This window comes from Eptatretus burgeri, chromosome 5 (genome assembly GCF_056783735.1).
Source record: "Eptatretus burgeri isolate ZD-2024b chromosome 5, Ebu_testis_v1, whole genome shotgun sequence".
NCBI classification, from domain to species: Eukaryota; Metazoa; Chordata; class Myxini; order Myxiniformes; family Myxinidae; genus Eptatretus; species Eptatretus burgeri.
The window spans coordinates 72,799,463-72,826,057 of NC_140965.1; the positions used below are offsets into that span (position 1 = coordinate 72,799,463).

Below are 26,595 nucleotides of genomic sequence, written 5' to 3' on the forward strand. Positions count from 1 at the left end.
AAATCGTTCACTCACTGCGGACACTTTGCTCTACCCCCTCCCAATACAGTGCAGCACCCTCCTCCCACACCTCTCTGTCTCTGCCTCTCTCTCTCTCTCTCTCTCTCTCTCTCTCTCTCTCTCTCTCTCTCTCTCTCTCTCTCTCTCTCTCTCTCTCTCTCTCTCTCTCTCTCTCTCTCTTTTTCACTCTCTCTGTCCCTGAACATATCTGTACGGTGGTTATGTCTGGACGGTGTTTGTCTCCGGATGTGTCCAGGCCGGGTTTGTCTCCGGACGTGTGTGGGCAGTGTGTATGGCCGGACGGGAGTTTGTCTCCAGACGTGTCCAAGCGGTGTTTGTCTCCGGCCAGCTCGGCTCCAGACGTGTCCGTGCAGTGTTTGTCTCCAGACGCATCCGGGCGGTGTTTGTCTCCGGATGTGTCTGGGTGGTAATTAACGCTCCACCGCATATCTGCCTTCCCTTCCTCTCACCTCCCGCTGTCTTCCCTTCCCCCACACCTCCTCGATCCCCCACCCCTCCATGCTCCCTCTCCATCCTCTCTCCTCTCTTCCCGCTCCCTCTCCCCCACCCCCTCTCCATCTTCCCCCTCTTTTTCTCCCTCCCCCTTTAGTACTCCCTTCAGCAAAGCGACGGGTGGTATTTGCTCGTAAAAAATATGTACACTGCAATTCCATGCACAAGGAATATACCTAGACGACAAGCATGGTTGCTGTGAATCGCATCTCCTTTGGATGGGCGTCTCTGTGAATCTCAATCTTGATTGCTGGCAGTAAATACTGAAAATTCTGTTTAACAATCTGGAGAGCCAAATCAAAGTGAAATTTGACTTGAAAGTCACCCACTTTGTTGAAAACTTAGTGAAAATATTCCCTGATAATGCAATCGCTGCTGAAAACAAAATGTCGGTCATCACACGTGCATGTGTGCAACTTTGTAGAAATTATTTTTTTCTTGTGAAAATTGTCAAGATACAGATGAGATTATCAAAAATAATTATCAAAAACTTCAAAAAACAGAAATACCTCATGTATTTACATCAATGGACATACTGCCATGTGTGCATCCTCCCTTTGAAATGCACGTGATCATACGTGGAAATTATGATCATATTAATAGCGTGTCTGTTCGCTTAGAGAATAAAAAAGGCTTGGCCGATTTCTACCAAATTATCCATACATTCAAGTCATGGGGACAAAATGTATTTTCCCCGCCACTCCCAAGCCGCTCCCTCTGGGAGCGGATGTTTCTCATCAAGATTAACTTTGTTTAAAGTGCCATATCCAATGGATCTGGTTTCCACATGTTTTTTCCCCACCTGCCGTTGATAATTTTACTTTCATTTTATTATTCCTGTGTTTCTGTGTCGCCCTGATGACAGAGTACACTGCCGAAGGGCACTTTTCAGCAAATATTGCTGTCCAAGTCCAAGAAAGTAGAAAGAACATAGTGGCATTCTCCAACTCCTTGCCCATTTAGACTAGTGTACATACAATGTGCTACCGGGGTATTGTAACTCTGAATAATGCACTGATTTCACATGACAGTATTGTTCTGATAATATAATGTGAAATATGCATTTGTGAAACAATTGCTTGTGCTATATTGATGTTATCCGAGAGTGAATTTTAACAGTCATTAATTGAAGTTGAGTCGGAAATAGATGATAATTCTCCATTGTTTTTTTGAAAATGGTGAACCTGTTTGACCTTTTGAAGGCATTGTGAACTGGAAGATTCATACCATTGCAATTTACTTTTTTCAGCACTACATCGCACTGAATGTCTGTGTTTCTCCGTTTTGAAGCTCACATTGTGTGTTCTGTTTCAGGGTACGTTTACAGCTTTACAAAACGGAGAAGATGGGTTTTGGTGTACGGGTATTGCATGACATCCCACCTGGTACCTTCATCTGCGAGTGAGTAAACCCATTTTAGCTTGTACCTCGGTGACCGAGCTGGGTTTTAAAGGATTAAGGCAGGACGTGGGGTGGGGAGTGGGTTCGGGGTGGTGACTGGTGTCGGAGCCTGATCTCCATGGTGGGGAAAACGAGGAAGTTTTAAATCCTCATTTTTCACTTTTTGATCGTTGCATTTGTCTAATCCCCCCAAAAAAGGAGGGAATCAGAATATCGAACTGATAATATTCATATCATAAAAATGAGTGTTGTTAGGTATTTATGTTTTTGAAAGTTTACTCTTATTTCAACATTATCATTATTTTACTTCCAATTAAACCATCATTTTTTTGATGTGATCAAAATGAAAGATTGTAAATCAGGTAATGAATAATTTTGTTTCATATTTCCGAGAAATGATTTATGTTTAAATTTTTGTGTTTCCATTTTCTGTTCGTAGCGATTTGTCGACGCGTACCTCACTTCTTCAAAAACGAAGTCCCATTGATCAGATTAATTGTGTCATCCTGTTGGTACAGTTTGTTCAAACATTGCAAAACGTTACTGTGTCCATGACTGCACCTGCAAATTCCAGACATCTTTATTTATTCGCTGGTGTGTTCTTGGTCAGACGTGATGGGAGGTCATACATGATCTTGCTTGTACTGCCCATCTGCTGTCTCTCCTCCCTTCCCCATAATCTCCATTTTTCGGTCTCTCTTCTCCATCCCCATTCACCTGAGACCGTGTTCCCCTTTCGTGGGTACACTTGCATTCCTCTGAGCCACACTTTCTTTGTTCATCCTTCACCGCTTGCTGGTGTTCAGCAATGGGGTTTACACAATGCCGTTACCACCAAAGCGCCCAGCGTTTGTCGATGCAGGTATCTGTCCTTGGTGTGGAACTCGGTCTCCTCTTGGGTGAAGCACAGATAAGCCGTAGTCTCAACATATGTTAGAAGGGGAGACGTAAATCGAGGTATTACTGTCATTGTTTTACGGTCTCTTTTTGTACTTCGATCACTTACCCTCATTGACCTTTTTCCAGCAATCTTGACTTAAGTTTACTGTAGTAATAGCGTTGTTAAAAGGTGAAATCCTGCACAGTACAATACCAAACATGTTCAGCACAATGGATTGAATCAAAACAAGCCAAGCTTGAGTGGCATGGACACCTCTGGAAACCAGTACAGTATGAAAAGCATGCACAAACAACCTGGAGCAGGTTGAAATGCACCCACTAACAAACTACAGAGGATTTATTTGATCCCCCCCTCCTTGTTTTTGTAATTTAAATTCAAAAGTCGATAAATGCAAATCTAACGTAAAGTATAATGAGTTGGTTCCTCAATTTATGCCTTGCATTATCGCAAAATTACGTATATTGAGTCACCATATAATGAAGGATCTCGATATTTATCGAGCTCCGTTCTGTCGTGTCCGACATCTGGTGACATTCATGATCAGATTTCTCCAAACATCCCAATCCTGCAATGCTTCCTGAATCTCTGGTAGAGAAAGCTTGGTTGCAGCCTTTACCCGATCCACCAGGTACATACAAGGTCTGCGTCTTCCTCTTCTTCTCTCTACCGTACCCAGCATTGTTGACTTCTCCAGACTTTTGTTTTCTGCACTCTTGATGTGTCCAAAGTATGACAGCTTCTCTTTTCGCATCAGCGCTTCTAATGTATATGGTGGTACAATTTATTCAAACACTGATTTATTTGTTCTTCTTGCAGTCCATGTGACGTTAAACATTAATGATCAAATAATTGTGACCCTCGCCAAAGGAGAGGGAATTGCATTTGGGTCCATTTCTTTCTGTTTGTTTGTTACTTACAAAATCGAAGATTTTTCAAGTGTATTTGTAAGTCGATTTTGTTATTCTGTCTGTCTGTCTGTCTGTCTGTCTGTCTGTCTGTCTGTCTGTCTGTCTGTCTGTCTGTCTGTCTGTCTGTTTGTCTGTCTGTTTGTTGCCTTCAGGTCACAATTTTAAACCGATCTTCACGAAACTTCCCCACATGGTCGAGTTTCTCAGAAGAAAGAAGCCTATTGTTTTTGAGGTCAAAAGATCAACATAGGCCAAAGGTAAACAACTAAGGTGGTATTTCTAAAATCCTCAATTTTCATCCGATTGACTTGGGATTTGAAGAGGATTTATATTTCAGGTCACTGAATTCAACCAGCCAATTATTTTTGAGGTCCACATTGGCCAAAGGGTCAACATAGGTCGAATATCTAAAAATTGTCAGTTTTCATCCGATTGACTTGAAATTTGAAGAGGAGTTGCATATTTGGTCATTGAAATTCAACCACTAATTATTTTTTTAGGTCAAATTTGTTTTATGGATTTTGCAAGTATCGTGCTCTGCATGACGTCTTCTCGTTTGTTTGTTTGTTTGTCCACACCTAACTTTCGTGTTTTTCTCCTCAACCGCTTGAGATGAAATTTTCACCATACGAGCACCTACTCATGTAGAATGTTTTAATGATAATTATGATGTCACAGGTCACGTGGTGTGGCAGCCATTTTGGAAAAACGGAAAAACTTTGGACCTCTGTATCTCTGAAATCACGCCAAGGAAAAAATTGAAACTTGGCACACGGCAAGTACTCCTCATGGGGAATGAGTGTGATTTTTTTAATGACATCATAGGTGCCTTCATTATGATGTCATAATTGCATATGGAGAACGCTTCATCCGATCAGTATGAAATTTTTTGAGGGTCATCTAGGGATAAAATGGTCCACAAAATTTTTTTTGATGGCATCATCGGTCATGTGATTCAGCAGCCATATTTTTTTTTAAGAAAACCTTCAAACATCTTCTCCGAAATGGCTCAATAGATCGAGGCAAAACTTTACACATATGACTGCCTATCCCCGAGGAACAAAAGGTTCATACATATGATGTTATAGGTCACATGGTTTGGCAGCCATATTGGATGTACCCTAAAACATAAAAATGTTCTTCTCCAGAACAGCTCGACAGATCAAGGGGAAACCTCACGCAAATGTTCCCCAAGGCATGCATGTACAAGTTTGTTGAGGCATAATTGAAAGGTCACATGGTTTGGCAGCCATATTGGATTGAAGAAAAATATTAAATAATGTTTTCTCTGGAACCACTTAATCAATCGACATGAAACTTCTTAATTACGATCTAGTACTGATGGGGAATAAATGTTTGAAATTTCAACTTGATCGGACACATGGTCTGGCAGCCAGAATTATTTAATTTTTTATCTGGGTTATTTTTGTTTGTTGGATTTTATTTTATTTTAATAAGGCTCACTTGGCTGTGCTTGGATGGGTTTGAGGGTAGAGGAGTTGCAGCTGAAATGCCAATCCGATCCAGGTTCCTCCTGATGACTTCATCTTTGCTTTTTGCTTGTTTGGGTTCCTTCTGATTACTCCAATGCAGGACTGTACCTATTTGGTCTTCCATTTGATTTGAATTGAATTTATTTTAATCCAATTCTGAATTCAATTGAAGAATAATAAAAAACGTCATGGGTCAGGGTCAAGTGTCCGATCAAAGTGGGGTTGCATCAAAGCGGGATGTCTTGGTACCCGGTCATCGCTGCCAGCAGTTATTGTGACAGTTCGAATTATGTCTCTTATAAATTACACAACACACCAGTACACAAACGTCAAACAAAATACACCACACGAAACTACACAAACACCACACAATATACCAAATAATGGGGAATACCACATAATAAAGCCACATAATAAAGTAAAGCGAGCATATCTCTGAATTTTCGCGCGATTAAACAATCACGATTGAAGGGTCAAAACCTTGTCCAGATTCCTTCAAAGGATACATTTCATCAATTTCTGAGTGATGATGCGCTTACCAACTACATGAAAGAGTATTCAGAATATAAAGATAGTGTGCGTACAGGAGAGCTCAGAAAAACTGCAAAATTCTGGATGGCACACATGGATGGCATCTGCCCTGTACTGGCTATGATACAATCTGTGAAGACGAATAACTTCTTACTGTATGCTGAACGGTTACATCTGATGTCTAATCTGTTCTTCAGCATCAATGAACAGAATTATGCCAGGTACCTTACCTTTTTCTCAGTCTTTGTAGCCAACATTGAGACGTCTCATCCTGGAGCAGCTTAATTACGACAAAGAAGTGCAATAAGTGTGGCAAGATCATTCATCCCTGGAAATAGATACCACGTGGACAAGGCAATGGAAGAAACTTTCATGAAGCATGCCAAAAGTCATCGAGGAGCTGGAGGAAGTGGTGCTGGCATCTCGGGAATCACCAGAAATTATGATGCTTATCAATGAATCAAAAGCACACACGAACGTTCCAAATATGTGGAAGAAACTCTTAGCATGGCAGATATGCCAGGTGATTCAGAGTCTGTTGCATGACAAAAAGACCTGAGGCCTGCAGAAATCAAGAGGAGTGAACAGGTAGTCGGGACAACACAAGAAGCCATCAAGGGATTCATCAATCCATTCATCATCGATGACAAGACTCATCTAAACTGCATATCATCAGGTTCTCGCAACATTGACATGGGAAGCTCACCACCCTGCAAGAAAATTTAGAACAGCACATAAGGCTATGTAAATGATGAAGTCTCTGTTTGGAAAAATACTCCCATGTTGCAAGCCCCAACATGCCTGCCAACCTCAACAAGCATGGATGGACACACATCAATGGAACACCAGAGCCTCTCTGTATTGACGGAGCCATTCTCACACAAGAGATTGTTGGCTTCCTTCAGGAAACATGAGATGCCGAGAGTGATGATGATGATGATGAAGCTGTTGAAGTGGTGAGTGACAACGTGATGTTTCGTTGGGACCGACTAATTATGAACAGAAGCTTGATAACAACAATATAAGTTTTTTTTGGCAGAGTACTATGAACTCTTGCTGGGTGGATATGTTTTGGAACCTCCACCACCCCCTGTCTTACTCATATCCATGTCATAGATAAACAGACAAAGTATTAGTCATCATCAATATATACTAGTTCTTCATTAAATCTCATAAATATACTGCATTCATATTGCGTGCAAGCATGAGAGTGTACGAGTGTGCAAAAACAGCCGTAATCATCATACCAGTATTGGGATGTTCGCATGATTAAAATGCTAATGGATATCTATTCAAATCCAACAGACACAAATGAGAACAGTATTTGTGCATGCATTGAATGTTGGAAAGACATGTTGCATGGTTTGGCGAGGTTAATCTCCTCAGTTGGTTCATCCATCCATCCATCCATTGGGGTCCATACTCTGTGCAGAGTGTTGGTTCTGCCAAAGCAGTCTCCTTGGCTATTGGGCACAATCCTGGACGGATCACCACTCCGACACAGGATACCAGCATGCTGGCACTCATTTTGCCAACCTCGGAAGGATGACAGGCAGAGTCAACCCCACCTGGTATTAATTCAACTGCTGAGTGGAATTTGAACTCAGGACCTTCAGATCCCAAGCCCACCACCCTAACCATTAAGCCAGCACCAGGCATATAGTTGGTTCATCTGCTAATTAGAAGTCGGTAGTTTTGGAAAAAAATAAACATTAACGAATATTCATGATTATGTTAATGAGCTAATTTACATAACAATTATATCATAATAATGGGGAGGTTTATTTCTTTCGTTTTAGTGTTTCATTCGTCATTCTATCTTGAAAATTGTCAGAGATTTGCTCGTTTTACTGTATTATGTGGCGTTTCTCGATTTTTGACTTGTAATGAGTTCTTTTTCTTGGGAACATTATTTTTCGTGTTCTGTAGTTCATAGTACAAATTTTGATACCCATGAAAATTGGTCCTGGGGGGATGCACATTGGACACCATGAGCTCCCGGCCCATTAGTTACCCTGAAGCCTTTCGGCTTATATACTATTAAATAATACACCTCTAACTTTAATTGGTGAGGATGCCAGATTGTATCTGGAACCCACAAGTGCCATCTGCCACGTGGACACATTGTGTTTCGCCCCGCCAGTCACAACCAGGAAGCATCACCATTGTTTTAAGCAGTCGGGAGTTCTACGAATGCGAATATTGAAGTTCCTGACCTGGACTCATGCCGTAATGATAACGTCACGTCATGACTGTCATAACTGTAAACCCAGAAGGGCCTCGAGCAGTGCAAAGATGTCAAGGTCAAATGGTGTGTGTGTGTGGGGGGGGGGTTAAGATGTCACATGGAATGTTGGAATACCATTCCTTTTGCATAGCCCATTAATGCGATCATTGTCACACACAAATACAATAACATTGATGTGATTATTGTGGCGTTAATTATGTGATACTTGCAACACACAAAACAGCTCTGAGAGCCATCAAAGGACCATCATATGTTCCTCAGTACAATTTTTGCCTCCGTCACCGAAGTGTGAAGGAGGTTATGTTTTCACACCTTTCAGTCTGTCTGTTTGTTTGTCTGTGTACAGGATATCTCAAAATGTTGTGCATGGATTCAGACAAACTTTGGTGTACATGTTGGGTGTGTGACACGGAAGAATTGGTTTAATTTTGGTGAAGATCCGAATGTGAATCTGGATCTGATAATTTTTTAGTGATTCCTCACCATTGAGAGATAGGGCTAAACCGATATACAGTACTAGAAGGGCATTCGGTAGAGCGCATACCTCTGCCACGTAATGCCTGATCCACAAGAACATATTGGGCCCAATCAATAAATTTTTGAAATATCAGGCGATGTATCGTTTTTGGCCCTATCTCTCAATGGTGAAGAATCACTTTGAAAATGACATAATTCTTGCATCCAGATCTGGATTCAGATCTTCACCAAAATCGAATCAATTCGTCCTTGTCACACACCCAACAAGTGATTCTTCACCATCTGGAGATGAGGCCAAAAACGATATATAGTATGATATTTCAAAAATTTATTGGGCCCGATATGTTTTCCTGGATCAGGCATTGCATGGCGGAGGTATGCGCTCTACCGAGTACCCTTCCAGTGTTTCTCTGTCGTCTTCTTGCTGGTACATCCCTGGTATGTCCATGCATAAGTGCACCTTAAGCCCATGGCAAGAACACTGTCTCCTAAGGGATGCATTTGTTTTTCTCATCTACCAAGTCTCCAACAGCCGCCTTTTGGCCCAGTACTGGGTTCCAACCAAAATGGAGGAGCATGGCCGAACCATATTTCATATGTCATCAAAATGGCATCATCAGAATCATCTTCATCATCATCATCATCAGAAACGTCTGCCATCATAATGGCAGACCTTTCTGGGTGGTTCCCATCAAAGGCCTTTTGGGTCTCCCTGGCTGGTCCTTCCTATCTTTCCTATGGAATTAGCCCTGCAATTTGCCCCGCAATATAGACCACGGCAACCCTGTCCTTTTGGGGCACTTTTATTTGACTTTGGTCAAAGCCTTTCAAACAGTGAAGGCAGTTTGAAAGTTCACCTTCACACATGCCTTTGTCAACAGTCTGCCGATTCGTTGAATACACTTCTGGCACAAACGGTGACACATGGAAAACCTGTGGTTTTTCATTGTGCTGCCCCTACTCTTTGGCACTGTAAATACCATTTTAATTGTCAGGCATAAGCAGTTAGGATAACCTTGAGCCTTCAACATTCATTCCAGATGCCTCACCTCTCTCCACTTGTCCTTCATCGTCGATGGTTCGTCACATGGGGTGGGTGACCTTACCCAAAGTCGACATAACCGTCAGTGTGTTTATGTTTTCTCAACAATGCAGTCACGACACTGCAGTAGAGGGGAATGTTTCACAGATTCCCTCCAGGATTGTGCTGACAGGTTCACTCGGGCAAATGACAAATGTGTCATCTACATCATGATACCATGTGTGTGGATGCTGCACAGGAAGAGTCAGTTTTGCCTGTCCTTCCAGTTGGTCCATCACCATATTCGCTACTACAGCAGACTTCAGCCCATGGCAGTGCCAAGCACCTGCTTATATAATGCAGTTCCACAAAAACGAAACAATGAACTCCAATGTGGTGTGTGGTGTGCTCCAACAACACCATCCCTTGGCCTTTATCTACCAATATGATCACAACGTCACCCATTTCATAATTCATGTTAAGGCCATCGCTGTACCACACAGGTTGATGTTCTCATCGGCAGGGCAAAGTGGGCAGAACATGACTGCAGACACAATTGATCTCACTTCGTTCTTGTCATCCAGGACTCTTGCAATAAGTTTCCACCCATGACACAATCACTTTGTTCGATATTCCCTTTGTAGTAACAGTGAAAGTGAGGCCATTTTGCAGTCAACTCCATTGTGAATCTGTGAGCTGAAGTGCTGGAGAGGTTAACCACCCATTGGTCCTGAAGGCAGCTAAGTATATACAAGAGACAAGAAAGAGTATTACCCCCCCCCCCATTACCGTTCCAAATTCAAACCGTGATAAAAAAAAAGAAATTGGGTACGACAATGCAGTTCACTGCATCTGAAAGAACACGTCTCAAAGTTTTATGGACTTGTTTTCGTTTCTCGGCATCTCCTGTGACATGTGACATCACATTTACTGCAAATGGCATTCCCACAAGAAAAAGCACAGTGTGGTGCCTGATTTATTGAAACCAAATCAGCTGCACATGTTCAATGAAGCATCAGGATGACCTATGGAAGGCAACCACCATCGAGAAAAACGATTTGTAAGTGGCACAAAAAGTTTATGGAGATTGGTGGAACCGAATCCTCATGGAACCAGCAGACAAGTTAAACTGTTGCAGTTACCTCCGGCACTGAAGGTGGACGGAGGTTATGTTTTCATCTGTCTTTGTTTGTCTGTGAGCAAGAGGTCTTAAAAAGCTATGGACGGATTCGAAAGAAATTTGGGAGACAGGTTGGGCATGTGACGAGGACAAATTGATTCGATTTTGGTGAAGATCTAGATCTGGATCCGGTTACTAGAATTTTTAAGTGATTCTTCACCAATGAGAGATCGGGCAAAAAACCATATATAGCACGATATCTCAAAAAGTTATGGACGGATTTGGACAGAACTCGGTGGATGAGTTGGGTAGGTGACAATAACAAGCCAATTAGATTTTTGTTAACATCCGGATGAAGAGCCGGCCTATCAGTGGGCTATAAAACGTAAACTGCATATTCAGCAGACCATCACATTAAAAAATCTTAGGAGAGCAACAGATTGCACTCCTGAAGTTTGTAAGGATAGTGATGGGAGTGTGATTACAGCAAAGAGAAATCTTTGCTCAACACTGAGAATTTTGTGATTCTTATTGCGAATTGACGATAATTTTTTGTATCGTCTTGAGTGTATGTGTCATTGTGATTTTGTGACTGTAATTTTGTATGTTCATGCATGAGAGATGAGATTATATATTCCTTGAAATGAAACAATGAAAATACTAAAAAAAAATCATCCTTTTGACCAAACTTTGACAACTATCTCTCTCCCATCTTCGTGTTTCTTAGACTCGCACCCAATGGCATGGGCTACATTCCAGGAAACAAATGTTTCCAACTGTACCGTATTATTGGGCATAATATTATTCATATTTCTTAACCACCAGAGTTCACATGAGACTTTCAAGATTTCTAGAGCGAAAATGTAAACGCGCATGAATCTGTGGCCAAATTCTCCCAGTGACCGAGAATGCAAGTTCATGTGTATATATATTTCTGGGGCCTGGTTCTACAGGAGCCGAATTCTCAGAAATGCCTCAAATTCGGCAAGAATTGGCTGTGGTTTGGGTGCCATGATGGATTGAACTTCATGGGTTTGGCCCGTTTTGTTTCTGAAAACCTGCAGACCAGTCCGTCTCCGTCTCGTCAAAACCCGTATTGGATGGAAAGTACGATGAATTTTAACAACGCAATGTTTTGGCGCAGGTATAATGAACCGAATGGCCTCCTCCTGTGTCAGTTTTCCCTTGTTATTCCTTGCTGATGTTTCACTTCCATTCCACTTGCAAGGATTGACACACAGACTAATAGAAGACCTGTAGCGACCTGTAGCCGATATGCAAAGTATCACTCGAGTCAATTAGCTGTGTGAAGTCCTGAGCTGTCCCTCACCGAAGAATTCCGTGCACAGTATCACTTCACTACCAAATTCCGATCGTGTCTAATAATTAAATTAAATAAAAACCCGCTTTCGATTCATACCGAGCCATTTTCCATCACTTTCAACTTGCCATGTATGGTGATGATTAAAGGTTGAGTCAGGTTTGGTAGAGTCCTGTGAAGTTTGGGCAATTTGGTTGAATCCTGCCTAGATTTCCATGACAGTGACCAAGTATTTGAGGAGAGCAATCCGTCACGCACCCAAACTCAAAATGAGGAACGTGATGGAGCGTAAGAGCGGCCGCGCTCCTCAAAAATCATGGTCTGATGTTCAACCTGTCAGAAGTATGTGCTCTACTTAGTGTTGTTCTCCTTTTCAATGTATTTTCCCCCAGTAATATGTGTGTAGTTGTGTGTCTGTGTGTGTATCAGTGAAACATGCGTCATTTTGCTTTATGATGAGACCTTACCCAAACTTTTAACTTTTAGAGTTTGTACTTTGGTCTCCCCAATCAAAATACAAACTCACCTGTGCTGTGTTTCAGTCCAAGTGCGAACATGCCATTGTGATGTTGTGAATACTTATTTTAATCATCATTATTCGGATTGAGTTTACATCATCCCAGTTGAATTTTCTTTGTTTTTATTTTTGTGTTTTTCTTTTGTTTTGCCTACCTGCAGGTACGTTGGGGAGATAATTTCAGATGCTGAAGCAGACATCCGAGAAGATGACTCCTACCTGTTTGACCTCGACAACAAGGTATCTGATTATTCCTCTGTTCAGTAAGTTGTTTTTATCATCCCCCACAGTCAACCTTTGCACTTTGGCAATGAGGCTATAGCAATGCGGTGTTTGCACTGATAAATCATTTCCACTCCAGTTATTGTAAATTGATGTTGCCCTGGTTGTACAAGATACACTCTTGTGAGTGTGGTGGTGGTCGAGTGGTGAGGAGACTTGACTGGTATCCCTCCCAGAGGTTATATGTGGCTGAACGCAGCAGTGTTGGGGAATTGTGATATCTGGAAACTGAGCTCATCTGTGGGGAATAACCATATCACTATCAAATTGTCAGTTAAAACGTCACTCATTCCTGGCCTTGATCATCAGTTTAAAAGAGCCACCCAGTTCATCGCTGGCCTTCACGGAGTAGATAACCTGTTTCGCCTGTCTGGTTTTGTTAGTGTGATGCAAGTCTTAATGTTATGCTTGACTCTAGTACTTCAAGACAGCTTGGAATTCACACTAAAAAGTGAGTGCCACCTTCATCCCCTTTACTGTAAAAAATAAATAAATCCCAGAGCCTCATATTCTTTCCCCCTCGTGATGAAAATAAGAAGTGCCCTTATCAGGTGAATGGGACGTGTAGCGTGTCGTGTTAAAAAAAAGTCCTCTTGGTGAAATACCCAGTCCAATGCAATTAAGGGCCCAACAGATAACATACTATTTCATGATACACCAAGTCCGTATTCCAACTGACACAAATCGAAGCAAAGGTGTAGTAAAATGTCATAATACCTTCGTAGGTCGATATGTTTTTTTTTCCAGATCCAACATCACAGTGGAGACTACACAAAACCTTTGTGTGTATAACGATGTACATTAACCATGTTATGAATCGTAACTCGATTTTGACAAACAGAACTTCGTGCTCATTAGATTTATACTTAAATAGCAATTGCATCATAACATTGTTGTCGTAAAGGGGTCAGACGCATGTTGAGATTAAATTAAATTTATCCTTCATTCGGAACAGTGCAATGTTCCGTTGTTCACGAATAAATCGAGTTTTACTCAAGACCTGTTTCTTTCGCTGATTCCCATCTTTTGTTCTGCAAAGTGTGTGTGTGTGTGTGTGTGTGTGTGTGTGTGTGTGTGTGTGTGTGTGTGTGTGTGTGTGTGTGTGTGTGTGTGTGTGTGTGTGTGTGTGTGTGTGTGTGTGTGTGTGTGTGTGTGTGTGTGTGTGTGTGTGTTTTCGTTTCCACTCGCGTTTCTTCACTAACAAAACAATATTGGCTATGGGCCCTCAATATCCAACAAGGGATTAGGACAGTCTCCCTGGACAATTCTCCGTAATTCAATCCAGTATGCCATCCACCTTTGTTTGGCTCTCTGCCTGTGGCTTCAAGGCTGCCATCATTCCTGGATATCTGACTTCCTCGATGCTTACAGTCAACATGTTTCCATCAATGGAACCCTCTTCTCCCCTCTGCCCATTGGAGGCTGGAGTTCCCAATGGCAGTGTTTTGGGCCCAGTCTTGTTCCTCATCCACATAAACTCTCTGGTGCTCTGGGTGCCCTCTTCATTTTCGCAGATGAGTCCACATTTTATTGTACAGTACCCCCATCCCTCTGCGAGACAGAGAGTAGCTGCATATATCTCTCTCTCTCTCTCTCTCTCTCTCTCTCTCTCTCTCTCTCTCTCTCTCTCTCTCTCTCTCTCTCTCTCTCTCTCTCTCTCTCTCTCTCTCTCTCTCTCTCTCTCTCTCTCTCTCTCTCTCTCTCTCTCTCTCTCTCTCTCTCTCTCTCTCTCTCTCTCTCTCTCTCTCTCTCTCTCTCTCTCTCTCCCTCTCTCCCTCTCTCTCTCTCTCTCTCTCTATCTCTCTCCCTCTCTCTCTCTACTGATCTGGAAATGATCTGATAAATGGAACATGTCTTTCAATCCTAGTAAATCTCACTGTCTCACCCGCTCTCTCCAGAAAGATGGCCAGAAGAACCCACCTATCTATTTTCTTGGTCATCCACTGAAAGAGATTCAGTCTCTTGAACTTCTTTGCCTCACAATCAGCCACCTTGGCCGACCACACAGCAAAGCTGGCATCTGAAGCCAGCCAAAGACTGCTATCGGATCTACTCACAAAATCGGAGCTACTCACAGTCTACAAGGCCTTTGTTCATAGCACAATGGAGTACTGCTCTCTGCAACGTGCTGGTGCCTGAGCATCACATCTATTTCTCCTGGTTTTTGTGCAATAAAAACCTCCTTAAATTATTGCAATGTCCCATTATGAGGCAGAAGCACCATATCCGTTGGTTTCACATTACAGGTTGGTCAGAGGTCTTTGTTTTTTGCTGCCTCTTCTACAATATTTCTCCCTCTGTTCTCTCAGTCTTCCAACCCTCCCTATCTACTCCAGGATGTATACATTCCTCCAGTAACCCCCTCCTGGTTAAACTTCCAAAATCCAGGCTGACTGCACACTTCAACTCTTTTATTTCTCATTTCTCCTGTCTATGGAACCACCTTCCAGAGAATGTTCTGTCTCACTCTTCCATCCAGCGTTTCAAGCAAGCAGCATCCTCTTTTCATTCACAATTCTTTATTATCCCATTAACCTTTCATAACCCAACCCTCTTTCTTGTTAGTTTCAGTGTTTCCTCCCCTTCTCCCTTTCCTCTTTTCCTGTTCATTCATTCCGTTAATGTTTGTTCCACTGTCAGTTTTACATTGTTCTTCCATGAGCCTCACACCTGTAAAAAAAAAAAAATTAAAAAGAAAAGCATAAGATATGGCTCATCAGTTTGTTCTTTAGCTCTCCTTACTTTTTCTTCTCCAGTAACGAAACTCCCTCCCTCCCAATCATTTTTTCATCTTCCTTGTCTCTCACCCCATTCAAGGATGGAGAGGTGTACTGCATCGACGCACGACATTACGGGAATATCAGCCGCTTCATTAACCACCTGTGCGAGCCAAACCTGATCCCTGTGCGGGTGTTCATGTGCCATCAGGACCTGCGCTTTCCCCGCATTGCCTTCTTCAGCAGCAAGCATATCGCTTCTGGCGAGGAGTTAGGGTAAGTCTTCAATCAACTAACTTTCTTTGGGGATACTCAGTCGTTTTTCTTGCCACTGCAAATACATTTGAGGAACCAAGTTTGATTTTTTTTTTTAATCACCAATATCATTACATATTTACCAGGTGTTGACTTAGGCCTAAATCACATTTGCTCTACGGCGAGGATACGGCGGCCGTACGCCCTCTGAATTGACAGAAACGTGCGGCGGCCGCAGAGTTTCTGCGGTGGCCTCAGGGTGGCCCTACGCCGTTTGGCTATCTTTTACAGGCCGTAGGGGTCGCCGTGGAATTATAGCGCGGCGTTATAACTTTTTTCATTTCTACGTTCGCCGTAGCAATTCGACAAGCCGAAACAAAAGAACTGGTAAAAAAAAATTAAAAAACCTAATCGTTACCATCCGTCTGGCCACAAGTTCGCCTTAGGGCCCCCCTGCAGTCGCCTTGCGGGCACCTTGCGCCTGCCTTGAAAATTCTATGGCCGCCACAGGAATGCCCTAAGGTCACCGTGCGACATCAAATCAAAGACCGTACGGCACCCCCACATTTTCGGTCTCCACAATTTATAAATACGCCGTGCGGCTCCCCGAAAAATAAAAACATGTGTGACTGCTACATTGTGTGACCGTGGAAATACTGCGGCCGCCCTATAATTGCTAGTGGCCGTAGATTGTGTAGACCCCACGGCCGCTGTAGCAAATGTGACTTAGGCATTAGCGGTTAAGTTGGCTGACTTGGGACCTTAGGGTCTGTCGGCAGTTGAATTAACACCAGGTGCGGTTGACTCAGCCTGTCATCCTTCTGAGGTCGGTGAAATGAGTACCAGTGTATTGGGGTAATAACCATTCAGGTTAACCTGTGTTGGAGTGGCGACCCGTCCAGGACTGTACTCCTTGCCAATGAAACTGCCTTGGCAGCCCGATGCGCCTTTACAGCACCAAAATAATGGTATTATCATTATTATTATTATTATTATTATTATTATTATTAGATACCCACAATGTACGGCAGTATGATGCAGAATTAGTTTCATTAGCACTTACTTTTATGCTTTGTAATCTGGGTTTGATTCTCAGCCCAACTACAAATTGTCGGATTGGTGTTTCACAGATATGGTATTGTTTCAAAAATTTCATCGTTCTTCAGATGGACGTTCAGCCGGGGACCCTTCTACTGGCATTAGCTGGTGGACGTTAAAGATCCCTTGATGTTTCGACAAAGAGTCGCTCAGTTATCACCTGAACCCTGGCTGAATTCACAATTTCTGCCCAAATATGATTCTAGTCGAATGTCATATCTGGCAAGTCAGTTACTGAAACACTTGGGCCAAACTTCCCTCTCAGCTAACCCCGCAAGGTGGGATTATTTGGGGCTATTGAAGTCGAAGTAGATATACAGTCGAATCTGGATAATAAGCGTATGTGTGAATATAAGCGCTTATGAAAACGTCGTCGTAAGGCTTTGAAAACTGAAAATATGATCAACTCAAACTCGACAGTGTTTCTTGTTTAATTGGCATTCGTACATAAACTTTAAGTCCGAATTTCTTTCACGTCTAGTACTGATACTTACAAGAGTTGTACGTTCGAAACAACGTTGTTCATCAAGGGCCGTAAAAGGGTGTTTTAATGATATAGGGTCGTAAAACAACATTTTTCATCACGATCAAAATGGACATGCCAGTGAAGCGTCGATCATACACCCATGAAAAGAAGATGGAGTCTATCACGTTTTCCAACTCTTGTAATAACCAGTAACAGATGTTTAAGATTCTGATTTAACACGAGGACTTCGATGTGAATGGTGAAGAATGAGGAAATAATTGTTCAGAGTGCGAAAGGTTCGAAGAAGATCTGGAGGGGAAGACGGGCCTTTCACTTGGACATAGAAAATGAACTTGTTCCGGAATTGCAGCCAATCTGAAGAACATTTACCATCATTATAAGCGCACGTCATGGCTTTTTGAATTCGTATAAGCGCATATGGAAAATAAGCGCACATGTCAGGCTTTTTGAATTTCAGCACGTTCCACTAAATCTAAAAATAGGTGCATACGTTTATTATCCAGATTCTACTGTATCATTTGATAACTACAACAGATGGCTTATTACTTTTCTTATCAGATTTTTTTTTCCCTCTGACTTTCCATAGCCGTTGCTTGAACGAAATTTGCATCATTTTGCTGGTGTTTACTTTCTTGCTCTTAGGTTTGATTATGGAGAGCGGTTTTGGGACATCAAAAGTCGCTATTTTACATGCCAGTGCGGCTCGGAAAAGTGCAAACACTCTGCTGGGATGATCGCACAGAGACATGCAGCTGCCACGAGGCTGGATGATGGTGGGACAGTAGGTGCAGACACAAGCTTCCTACTTCCTCCAGTTGTCCAAACACCTCATACTGCCCTTTGACCGGAGACCATATGACTCCTTATACCCTCATCACCTGTTCCACAGCTGTGGTTAGCATGGTGACTCAGCGCTTGCATCTTGAATACTGGGGAAGCGTGGAGAGCGAGGCAGTTGCCTTCGTCATTTCACTCTCCCACCTGTCAACCTTGCCTGTCCTTCCCTTGTCATCTTCTCTCCATTATTTCAGGATCAGGGCTCAAAATGTGGACAACTAACTACATTGAACAAGGCTTGAAAAATCATTTCCCCCAGATTTCTATGGGCAGTGATCACGTCAAAAGGACTCGGGAAGAGATAGCATCGATGATCATGATTGGAGTGCTTGGGTCGGGATGGGCTGGGTTAAACAGTGGTGTCGGAAGGGCGATCGGGCTTGTGATACGTGATCGGATTTTATCGTTTAATATAATTTTTTTAACTTGTAAAGCCATTGCTGCAAATCGCTATTCAGACAGTCTTCAGTTTTTGTTGTGTTCTTTCTCGTGAAAAAGGAAACAATTTTACAACACCCGGTGAATTATTGCTTGATTTCGAGTTGTTTATTTCGTACCACAGTGCAAAGATAAGAGCCGTTGCCGTTGTAGTGTAACCATTTTATTTTGTTTATTCGATCCCCCAACCCCCACTCCCTTCCCTTTACCCCCATACGCCCGCTACTGTCAAGTATTGGGAAAGGGTTGTGAAACTTTCCAGGCTTTGATTTTCATAGTTTTATTTCCTTTTTGTGCTAGCAGGCAATGATTTTATTTTGTATTTAAAGCCAGTTGGTTCACAAGAAAAGAAAATGAACAATGTTTTGTACAACTCAATGTGGCATCAACCCAGTACAAAAGAAAACTTTCAAAATATATCTTCATTTTAGAGTAATGACACACATGGTCATTTAATCACAGCAACTTTTTAAAAAAGAAACAATTTGTTGCAGTCTCTCAGTCAATGACTATTTTGCTGCTGATGTTTTTATGTTTTTTTTATTTGTATTTTTTTCGTTTTATGAATGCAAAAGTCTTTTTTTCTTTCTGTATATAATGCATTCGCGACATAGCTGGCAGTTATCGGTTCAGTTCTCGATGCATATTTTTCTCCTCCATTTTCATACGTATGCACTGTGTGCTTCCCAGTGACTTACCAAAGGCTGGGATTTATACATTTCTTTTTTGGCCGTGGTGGCACATGACATGATGGACGCCAAATACAAACTTTTAACTTTAACGGCATTTCTTTACTCTCTGCAATCGGTAGTTGTACAGAGCCCCTGCTGCATTTCTTTTCAAAGACATCATGTTAAAACTATCAGTGTTTGAGCTCATTATACAAGATAGGCACACATCACGGGTAAAGTACCCAAAGGATACGTACTACACATCTACAACTGGGATGGACATCATGCCTGGCATTCACCGCCAACGAATGAATGAACAGGTGAGATTTGCTGCATGGGAGAGGTTGGGGAGGAAAAAAAAAACAACTGAATGAGCAGACTTGTGGAACGTCATGTTAAAATACATGTTGACATTGTGGAATGATTCAAATGTATTTGCCTCGAGTTGAGCATTTCATTCCAGGTGAACACAGTTGAATCGCCTTGTTGGAGGCTTGAAATTTGTGGGTTTCTTCTTTGTGGACTCTTGTTGCTGGAAAGTTTGCACCATACATTTTCCTACTTGCATTAATACCAGATAAATGTATTTGATTTTCCTTTTCCTGCAGACGATGCAAGTAGAAATCTCTGAATCATGAACAAGTGGTTTTTAAAAATACTCTTCTTATTTATTTATTACACTTTTTCTCTTTCTTCTTTGTTTTTTTGCAAACGGTTCAAATGTTTTTGGAATGTTTCCAGTTGTAAAATCTGTAAATACCACTTGGTAGAAATAACATGTTTGAATCAGAATGAGTGTTTTTTTGTTTGTTTTGTTAAAGATTTCCTATGTTGAGGAGTCGTAACGCTGTGCAGAGAATTTGACGTATGCAGTGAAGTTCTTCACCATGACATGACATTCCATTGGAAATACCCAGGTGCTGTGTGAGGTAATGTCATTCTACTGTTGTGTGCAAGATTTTGTTTCATCGGGTGCCTCGGTTCTTGTTTGCAGAAGAAACGTTGTGATAATACAATTATTTTTGCCGTTGAAAGAACTGAACGAATTAGAAATGCAAGTCGTGGATACCCAGTTTTGTATATCTGAGTGCTGCAGCACTTTCTGTGTCACCATACCTGGAAACAAAATAGTCACCTCATTCATGAATGCCAACATTATCTCTTAAAATTCCTGCTAATATGGCATCATGCTGTTATGGGGACCTTGAGTGTTTTCATAATGTAATAGGACTCCTCACATGTTGTAAAAAAAACCTCAGCTAAGGTAGCAAACTGGCACTTTCTTTCCAAGATACCTCAACATTACTTTGACTTCTGGTAATTTTAACACAACAGAAAAACGTTTTAAAGAAGCAACGTCCATGATAACATAGCTTTACGATAACTGTGAAGCGATCCTCAGCACTCTGCACGACTGCCTTTGTGTTTGGATGCAATTTTACTCAAACCACGCATGCTCAGTAAGTTGTCTTGAACCCATACCCTTCAGGAACCTAGCTCAGGTGCAACACTTAAAATTCATTCAGAAATTGTGGTTAAATAACGTCATGTATTAAGATAAATATGCAATGTGAAGTGAATATTTGAAATGTTTTGATAATCCGCTGGCAGGGTGTGAGAATTTTCTATCATATTGCATCAGGGAAGAATCTGATGAACACATCTTTAAAATGACGGTGCAGAGAATCGATGTTCCCGGAATTCTGAGATCCCACACAACCCGTGTCGTTGCACCATCCCTGCTGTTTCCCTATGCCCTCGTTCAATATGATGTGTTGTCCCTCCACTTGTAAATTCTTTCGAAGTGACAACATCTCCGGGCATGATGGAATTGTGTAAGCTTGATGACTAAACTACACAAGTGTATTTCAGTTATTTTAAATCTCATCACCGATAAGAGGGTGGTATTTGTATTGCCACACATTTGTTTCATGAATGTGATATTTATTTCAAATACTTGAGAAGTTTCAGGAAGAGCTAATTACATGTCAATATGGGAATTCATGAAATAGGTAGAAGCCTTTGCAAAATTGTTGTGTTGTGAATGCAAAGTTGGCCATACACCAATCAGGCCGAGCAACCATGCTGTCCTTTATTTACGATGCAGTACAACACGTGCCTACCCATCACTTCGCTGACGGGTTTGATTAAAAGACAGCATGTTGTACTTCCAAACATATTGCATGTCTCTCTGTGAGTTTCAATGAGAATGTACAATGAAGTGAAACATGCAAGAAAATGATTTTTCAAGAACATGTAGTTGTTGGGGTGGTTGTTGTTTGTGTGCTCATTCCATGTATTTTTATTTTTTATTTTTATATTGTTTTGAGATGTATTGATATATATATATATATATATATATTTCTATATATATTTCTATATATATTTCTATATTTATATATATATTTCTATATTTATATATATATTTCAAAAGTGTCTATATATATGTATAGACACTTTTGGGCAAAAGTATGTGGACACCCCTTCTGATGAGAGGAATCGGCTATTTCAGCCACACACATTGCTGACAGGTGTATACAATCGAGCACACAGCCATGCAATCCCCATAGAAAACATTGGAAGTAGAATGGGTCGTACTGAAGAGCTCAGTGACTTTAAACGTGGCACCGTCATAGAATGCCACCTTTCCAACAAGTCAGTTCATTGAAGTTCTGCCCTGCTTGAGCTGCTGTAAGTGTAAGTCAACTGTAATGCTGAGATTGTGAAGTAGAAACGTCTATGAGCAACAACAGCTCAGCTGTGAAGTGGTAGGCCACACAAGCTCGCAGAACAGGACCGCTGAGTGTTGAAGCGCGAAGCACGGAAAACTCGACAATCGTCAGTTGCAACACTCAAAACTGAGTTCCAAACTGCCTCTGGAAGCAATGTCAGCACAAGCACTGTTCGTCGAAAGCTTCATGAAATGGTTTTCCATAGCCGAGCAGTCGCACACACTCCGAAGATCACCATGTGCAATGCCAATCGTCGCTGGAGTGGTATAATGCTCACCGCCATTGGACTCTGGAGCATTGGAAATGCGTTCTCTGGAGTGATTAATCACGCTTCACCATCTGGCAGTCCAACGGATGAATCTGGGTTTGGTGGATGCCAGGACAACGTTACCTGCCTGAATGTATAGTGCCAACTGTAAAGTTTGGTGGAGGAAGAATAATGGTCTGGGGGACCGCTGAGTGCGAAAGTTTTTGTTTTTTTCATGGTTCTGGCTCGGCTCCTTCATTCCAGTGAAGGGAAATCTTAACGCAACAGCATACAATGACATCGTGACAATTCTGTGCTTCCAACTTTGTGGCAACAGTTTGAGGAAGGCCCTTTCCTGTTTCAGCATGACAATGCCCCCATGCACAAAGCGAGGTCCATACAGAAATGCTTTGTCAAGATCGGTGTGGAAGAACTTGACTGGCCTGCACACAGTCCTGAAATCAACACCATCCATCGAACACCTTTGGGATGAATTGGAACGCCGACTGCGAGCCAGACCTAATCGCCCAACATCAGTGTCCGATCTCACCAATACTCTTGTGGCTGAATGGAAGTAAATTCCCGCAGCAATGTTCCAACATCTAGTCATCTAGTGGAAAGCTTTCCCAGTAGAGTGGAGACTTTATAGGAGCAAAGGGAGGACCAACTCCATATTAATGCCCGTGATTTTGGAATGAGATGTTGGACGAGAAGGTGTCCACATACTTTTGGCCATGTTGTGAATAAATAAATAAATATATATATTACATAATTATTTATATATATATATATATATATATATATATATATATATATATATATATATATATATATATATATATATATATATATATATCCTGGTGTTGGCGCAGTCGTTAGGGCAGCGGCTTGGGATCCAAAAGGTCCTGAGTTCAAGCCCCGTTGGACCACTGAATTAATACACCAGGGGGTTGACTCAGCCTGTCATCCTTCCGAGGTCGGCGAAATGAGTACCAGTGTACTGGGCCGGTGTATACCTGGGTTAAAATAGGTGTACCATATCCCTGCGTTGTAAGAGGCGACCAGGGTTGCGTCAGGAAGGGCATCCGGCGTAAAACATGTGCCAAATCACTATGCGGATCATACGGATGATCCGCTGTGGCGACCCCGAACGGGAGCAGCCGAAAGAAGAAGAAGATATACATATATATATATATATATATATATATATATATATATATATATATATATATATATATATATATATATATTGTGTACTCATTCCGTGTCTTTCTGAAAGGTTCCTGCTGTCGTAGAATAACAAATATTACCATTGGAACCTCCACATTAAGCTCCCATTCCCACGTTGTCGTCTTCAATCTCGGAAAGAGTGCTTTTATAACAGGTGTCTTTATTGTTAAATGGACACAAATTTTTATTCCAAGTCAATCGATCATTGGCTTTCCAACAGCACAATTTTTATGATTCGATGACAGCAGGAACTCGTTCAAATGAAGCGTGACACATACAGTACATGAACGGACACTTCTCCTTTTGGCATTAGATGGTGCTACCCGGTGCTCCCTGGCTGGGTGAGCTTTTCGCAGTGGTGGTTTCAGGATGTGCTCGACATTGAAAAGCAATGGAGTTATTCGCCTCGTGGTGGTTACCTTTTGCCTGTGGGCCGGCAGCAACAATGTCTGACCCCACATCCCAACATACACTTTATAACAGCCGTTGGTGGCCTTAAAACGGATGTCAAGGTCAACGTGTTGTAGCTCAAAATCTTGCCCAGATTCTGAAGTACTGATTCCCAAAATTTGGGGCCTCTCGGTCCTACAGTTTGGCCGTGAAAGAATAATGTACAAACAAATGCACAAACGCTTGAAAATATTTCTAAAAACTTATGAGAAACTTTATCTTTTATCCAATGATTCTGTTTCTCAAAATAATTGGTTCAGAAAAAGAGTACTTAAAAATTTATAGAACCTTGAAAAGATGTAGAAATGGTGCACAATGCCTAAAAGGTACAGAAACAATGTCAGGCATATTGCAAAATGGCAAACTAAAACAAACCATTTACAGATATTGTTACAGCCGCTGCCCTTTCCAGTTACCCGGTTCGAGTTCCTTGTGTTGTGTCAAAACGACTGTAACTGCCAGATAAGTCCACAGCTTTGAACAAGTTCCCGGACCTGTTTGTAATATTACAATACTCAGGGACGTGTAATAAACCTGGTGATGCGCCGATAGGTCCTCACAACCCTTATAATCTGGCTGAGCAACCATAATTGTGAGCTCATCCTGAGCCAGGCTGGTTGAACAACACTGAAATCACCCGTATATTTATTTTAAAATACATTTATTATTTCGACCAGGTATATTTATTTAAAAGTAAATGGCATGGGAGAAGAATTACATGAAGCAATAACAAGAACCAGTATGGAATTGATAAAGACATATAAATGAATCTGTAATAAAACATATTCACCCTTACTGAATCGTATTGCTCTCAAACAAACCAAGTGATGCAGATTTCTTAACACTTGTTATCTTAGGGGCCTGTTCATTCACTGAACAAGAATACAGGACAAGGAATACCAAAACAATGCCGAAGAGGCCACTTTCAAACCCAGAGGCAAACCATACAGGAGTCCTGAAGCAGAGTCCGGCATGTGTGCAGCTCTTTGGCGCAATCCGTTGTAAAAACTCTGTAATTGCCACTCTCATCAAAACCCTCTTCGCTCTGGGGATTAAACGTTCACAGCTCTGCACACTCTAAAAGACTCCCTCCACCAATTTCAGGAATTCTCTTCCTTTTTGCATGGCAGCTGTTCTTCCAAAAAGCTCCCTCATCTGGCGTAACTGCCGCTCTCTGGCGTTAACGTCTCCGCGTTAGCAGCTGTTAACTGTCAAAAGCACATGAGATAAACCGGAAAGCATAGTGCCACCCCCTGCCCACCCCTCCCCCCCCACACCCCTCCCCACTCTCCCTGTGTGTGGCCTACCATGGTGAAGCTAATTGCTGGTTTTCTCAATGCAGATTTGCCACACCTGCACGTTCCCCTTGGTGACAGATTGCCCTTTAAAAGGAGAATATATAAACAAACAACAGTGGAAAATAACATAACAACGCACATTCAGATGTTCAATGTGGGGAATCAACAACAACAGTAGGGTAGGGAAAACAGACATTAATTATCTCCACATACGCAACGCATATATATTGTTCGAATAGTATGTCACACTTGTCCAAACAAATGCTAAGAAACTACTATCGTTTTACTAAACAGTTTTATTAACCCCTAACGATCATTCCCACAACAGTATGAACACCATAAGTAACAGCATCAAGCAAGGCATCTGTCCATCCTTTTTATTTTTCATTTTGAAAGCTCCCAACTGGCTTTCTCGTCGACCACAACAGTCCCACACAACTCCTTGCAATCAGCAATACATCCAGTGGTATGAGCCTGGTGTTGGCTTCACAGTTCAGGTGGCTGGCTTGGGATCTTGGGGCCTTGAGTTTGAGCCTCTGTTTTCCATTGAATTAACACAAGGTGGGGTTGACCCAGCCTGTCATCTTTCTGAGGTTGGTGAAATGAGTACTAGTGTATTGGTATTAGTGCCATTGCATCAGTGGCACAGCTGCACCCTCAGCCAATGATACTACCCGCAGCCTTGTGCTGCATGCAAAGGAGAAGAATCTAGTGGTACGATGAGGATTGTGAATTACATCAAAAACTATTCATTTTAAAATAATTTTGTTCAACATTGAAGTTATTAATGGAAACTTTTAAACATCTTAACATATATACATATACTCATGATCTTGGTTAATATGTACTCAACCTCCCTATCGATACCCACTCCCCCACCCCCAAACTGCCTCACCAAAATACCCCAACCGCTTTAAGTAATAAATGGCTCAAAGTGTGAAACATTAGTTTCCCCTTACTTTCATGGCCACACTCTTTGATCAAGTTCTGTTGATTAAAAAAAAAAACTTTAATGAAAGGGCTCTTCATGGTGTCTTCATTGCAAATAATGTCATGAGATATCTTGAGATGTCGCTTATGTGTGAATGCAAATGCAAAATAATATTTTCATATTGAAAGCATATAACCATTAAGTGTCATGTATTTATTATGTACGCAGGGAGAGAGTGGTGTTCAGGTGGCTCAGTCCGAGGTGTGCATTGAAGGTGTAGGGAGGAGTGGGGGGAGGATTGGGGTTGATTATGTCGTATTTATCACGATAATACCGAATGTAACATTTTATTTGTAGTATTTCCCCCAAACCTGTTTGTGTTTTTATGTTATTATCCTCGCCAGAGGAGAGGCCATTCATTTGGATCCGTTTGTTTGTTTGTTTGTCTGTTTGTCCACACAGAACTTTTGT

At 41.7% G+C, this 26,595-nt stretch overlaps 1 protein-coding gene across 8 annotated transcripts in view; it reads left to right on the forward strand.

Moving 5' to 3' along the window:
- The window catches only part of LOC147026687 (histone-lysine N-methyltransferase EHMT2-like), a 189,557-nt gene extending 170,211 nt beyond the window's left edge, over positions 1-19,346 (forward strand). For 7 of the 8 annotated variants that reach the window (XM_085882392.1, XM_085882393.1, XM_085882394.1 and 4 more), the window contains 4 exons: positions 1,828-1,914; positions 12,613-12,691; positions 15,551-15,726; positions 17,933-19,346. In XM_085882392.1, coding sequence (XP_085738518.1) covers positions 1,828-1,914; positions 12,613-12,691; positions 15,551-15,726; positions 17,933-18,134 — 544 coding nt within the window. In that variant the 3' untranslated portion in view covers positions 18,135-19,346. Of the gene's footprint in view, positions 1-1,827; positions 1,915-3,875; positions 3,910-12,612; positions 12,692-15,550; positions 15,727-17,932 lie in introns of those variants that run through there. The other variant, XM_085882396.1, reaches the window with a different exon arrangement.
- Positions 19,347-26,595: the final 7,249 nt, after the last annotated feature.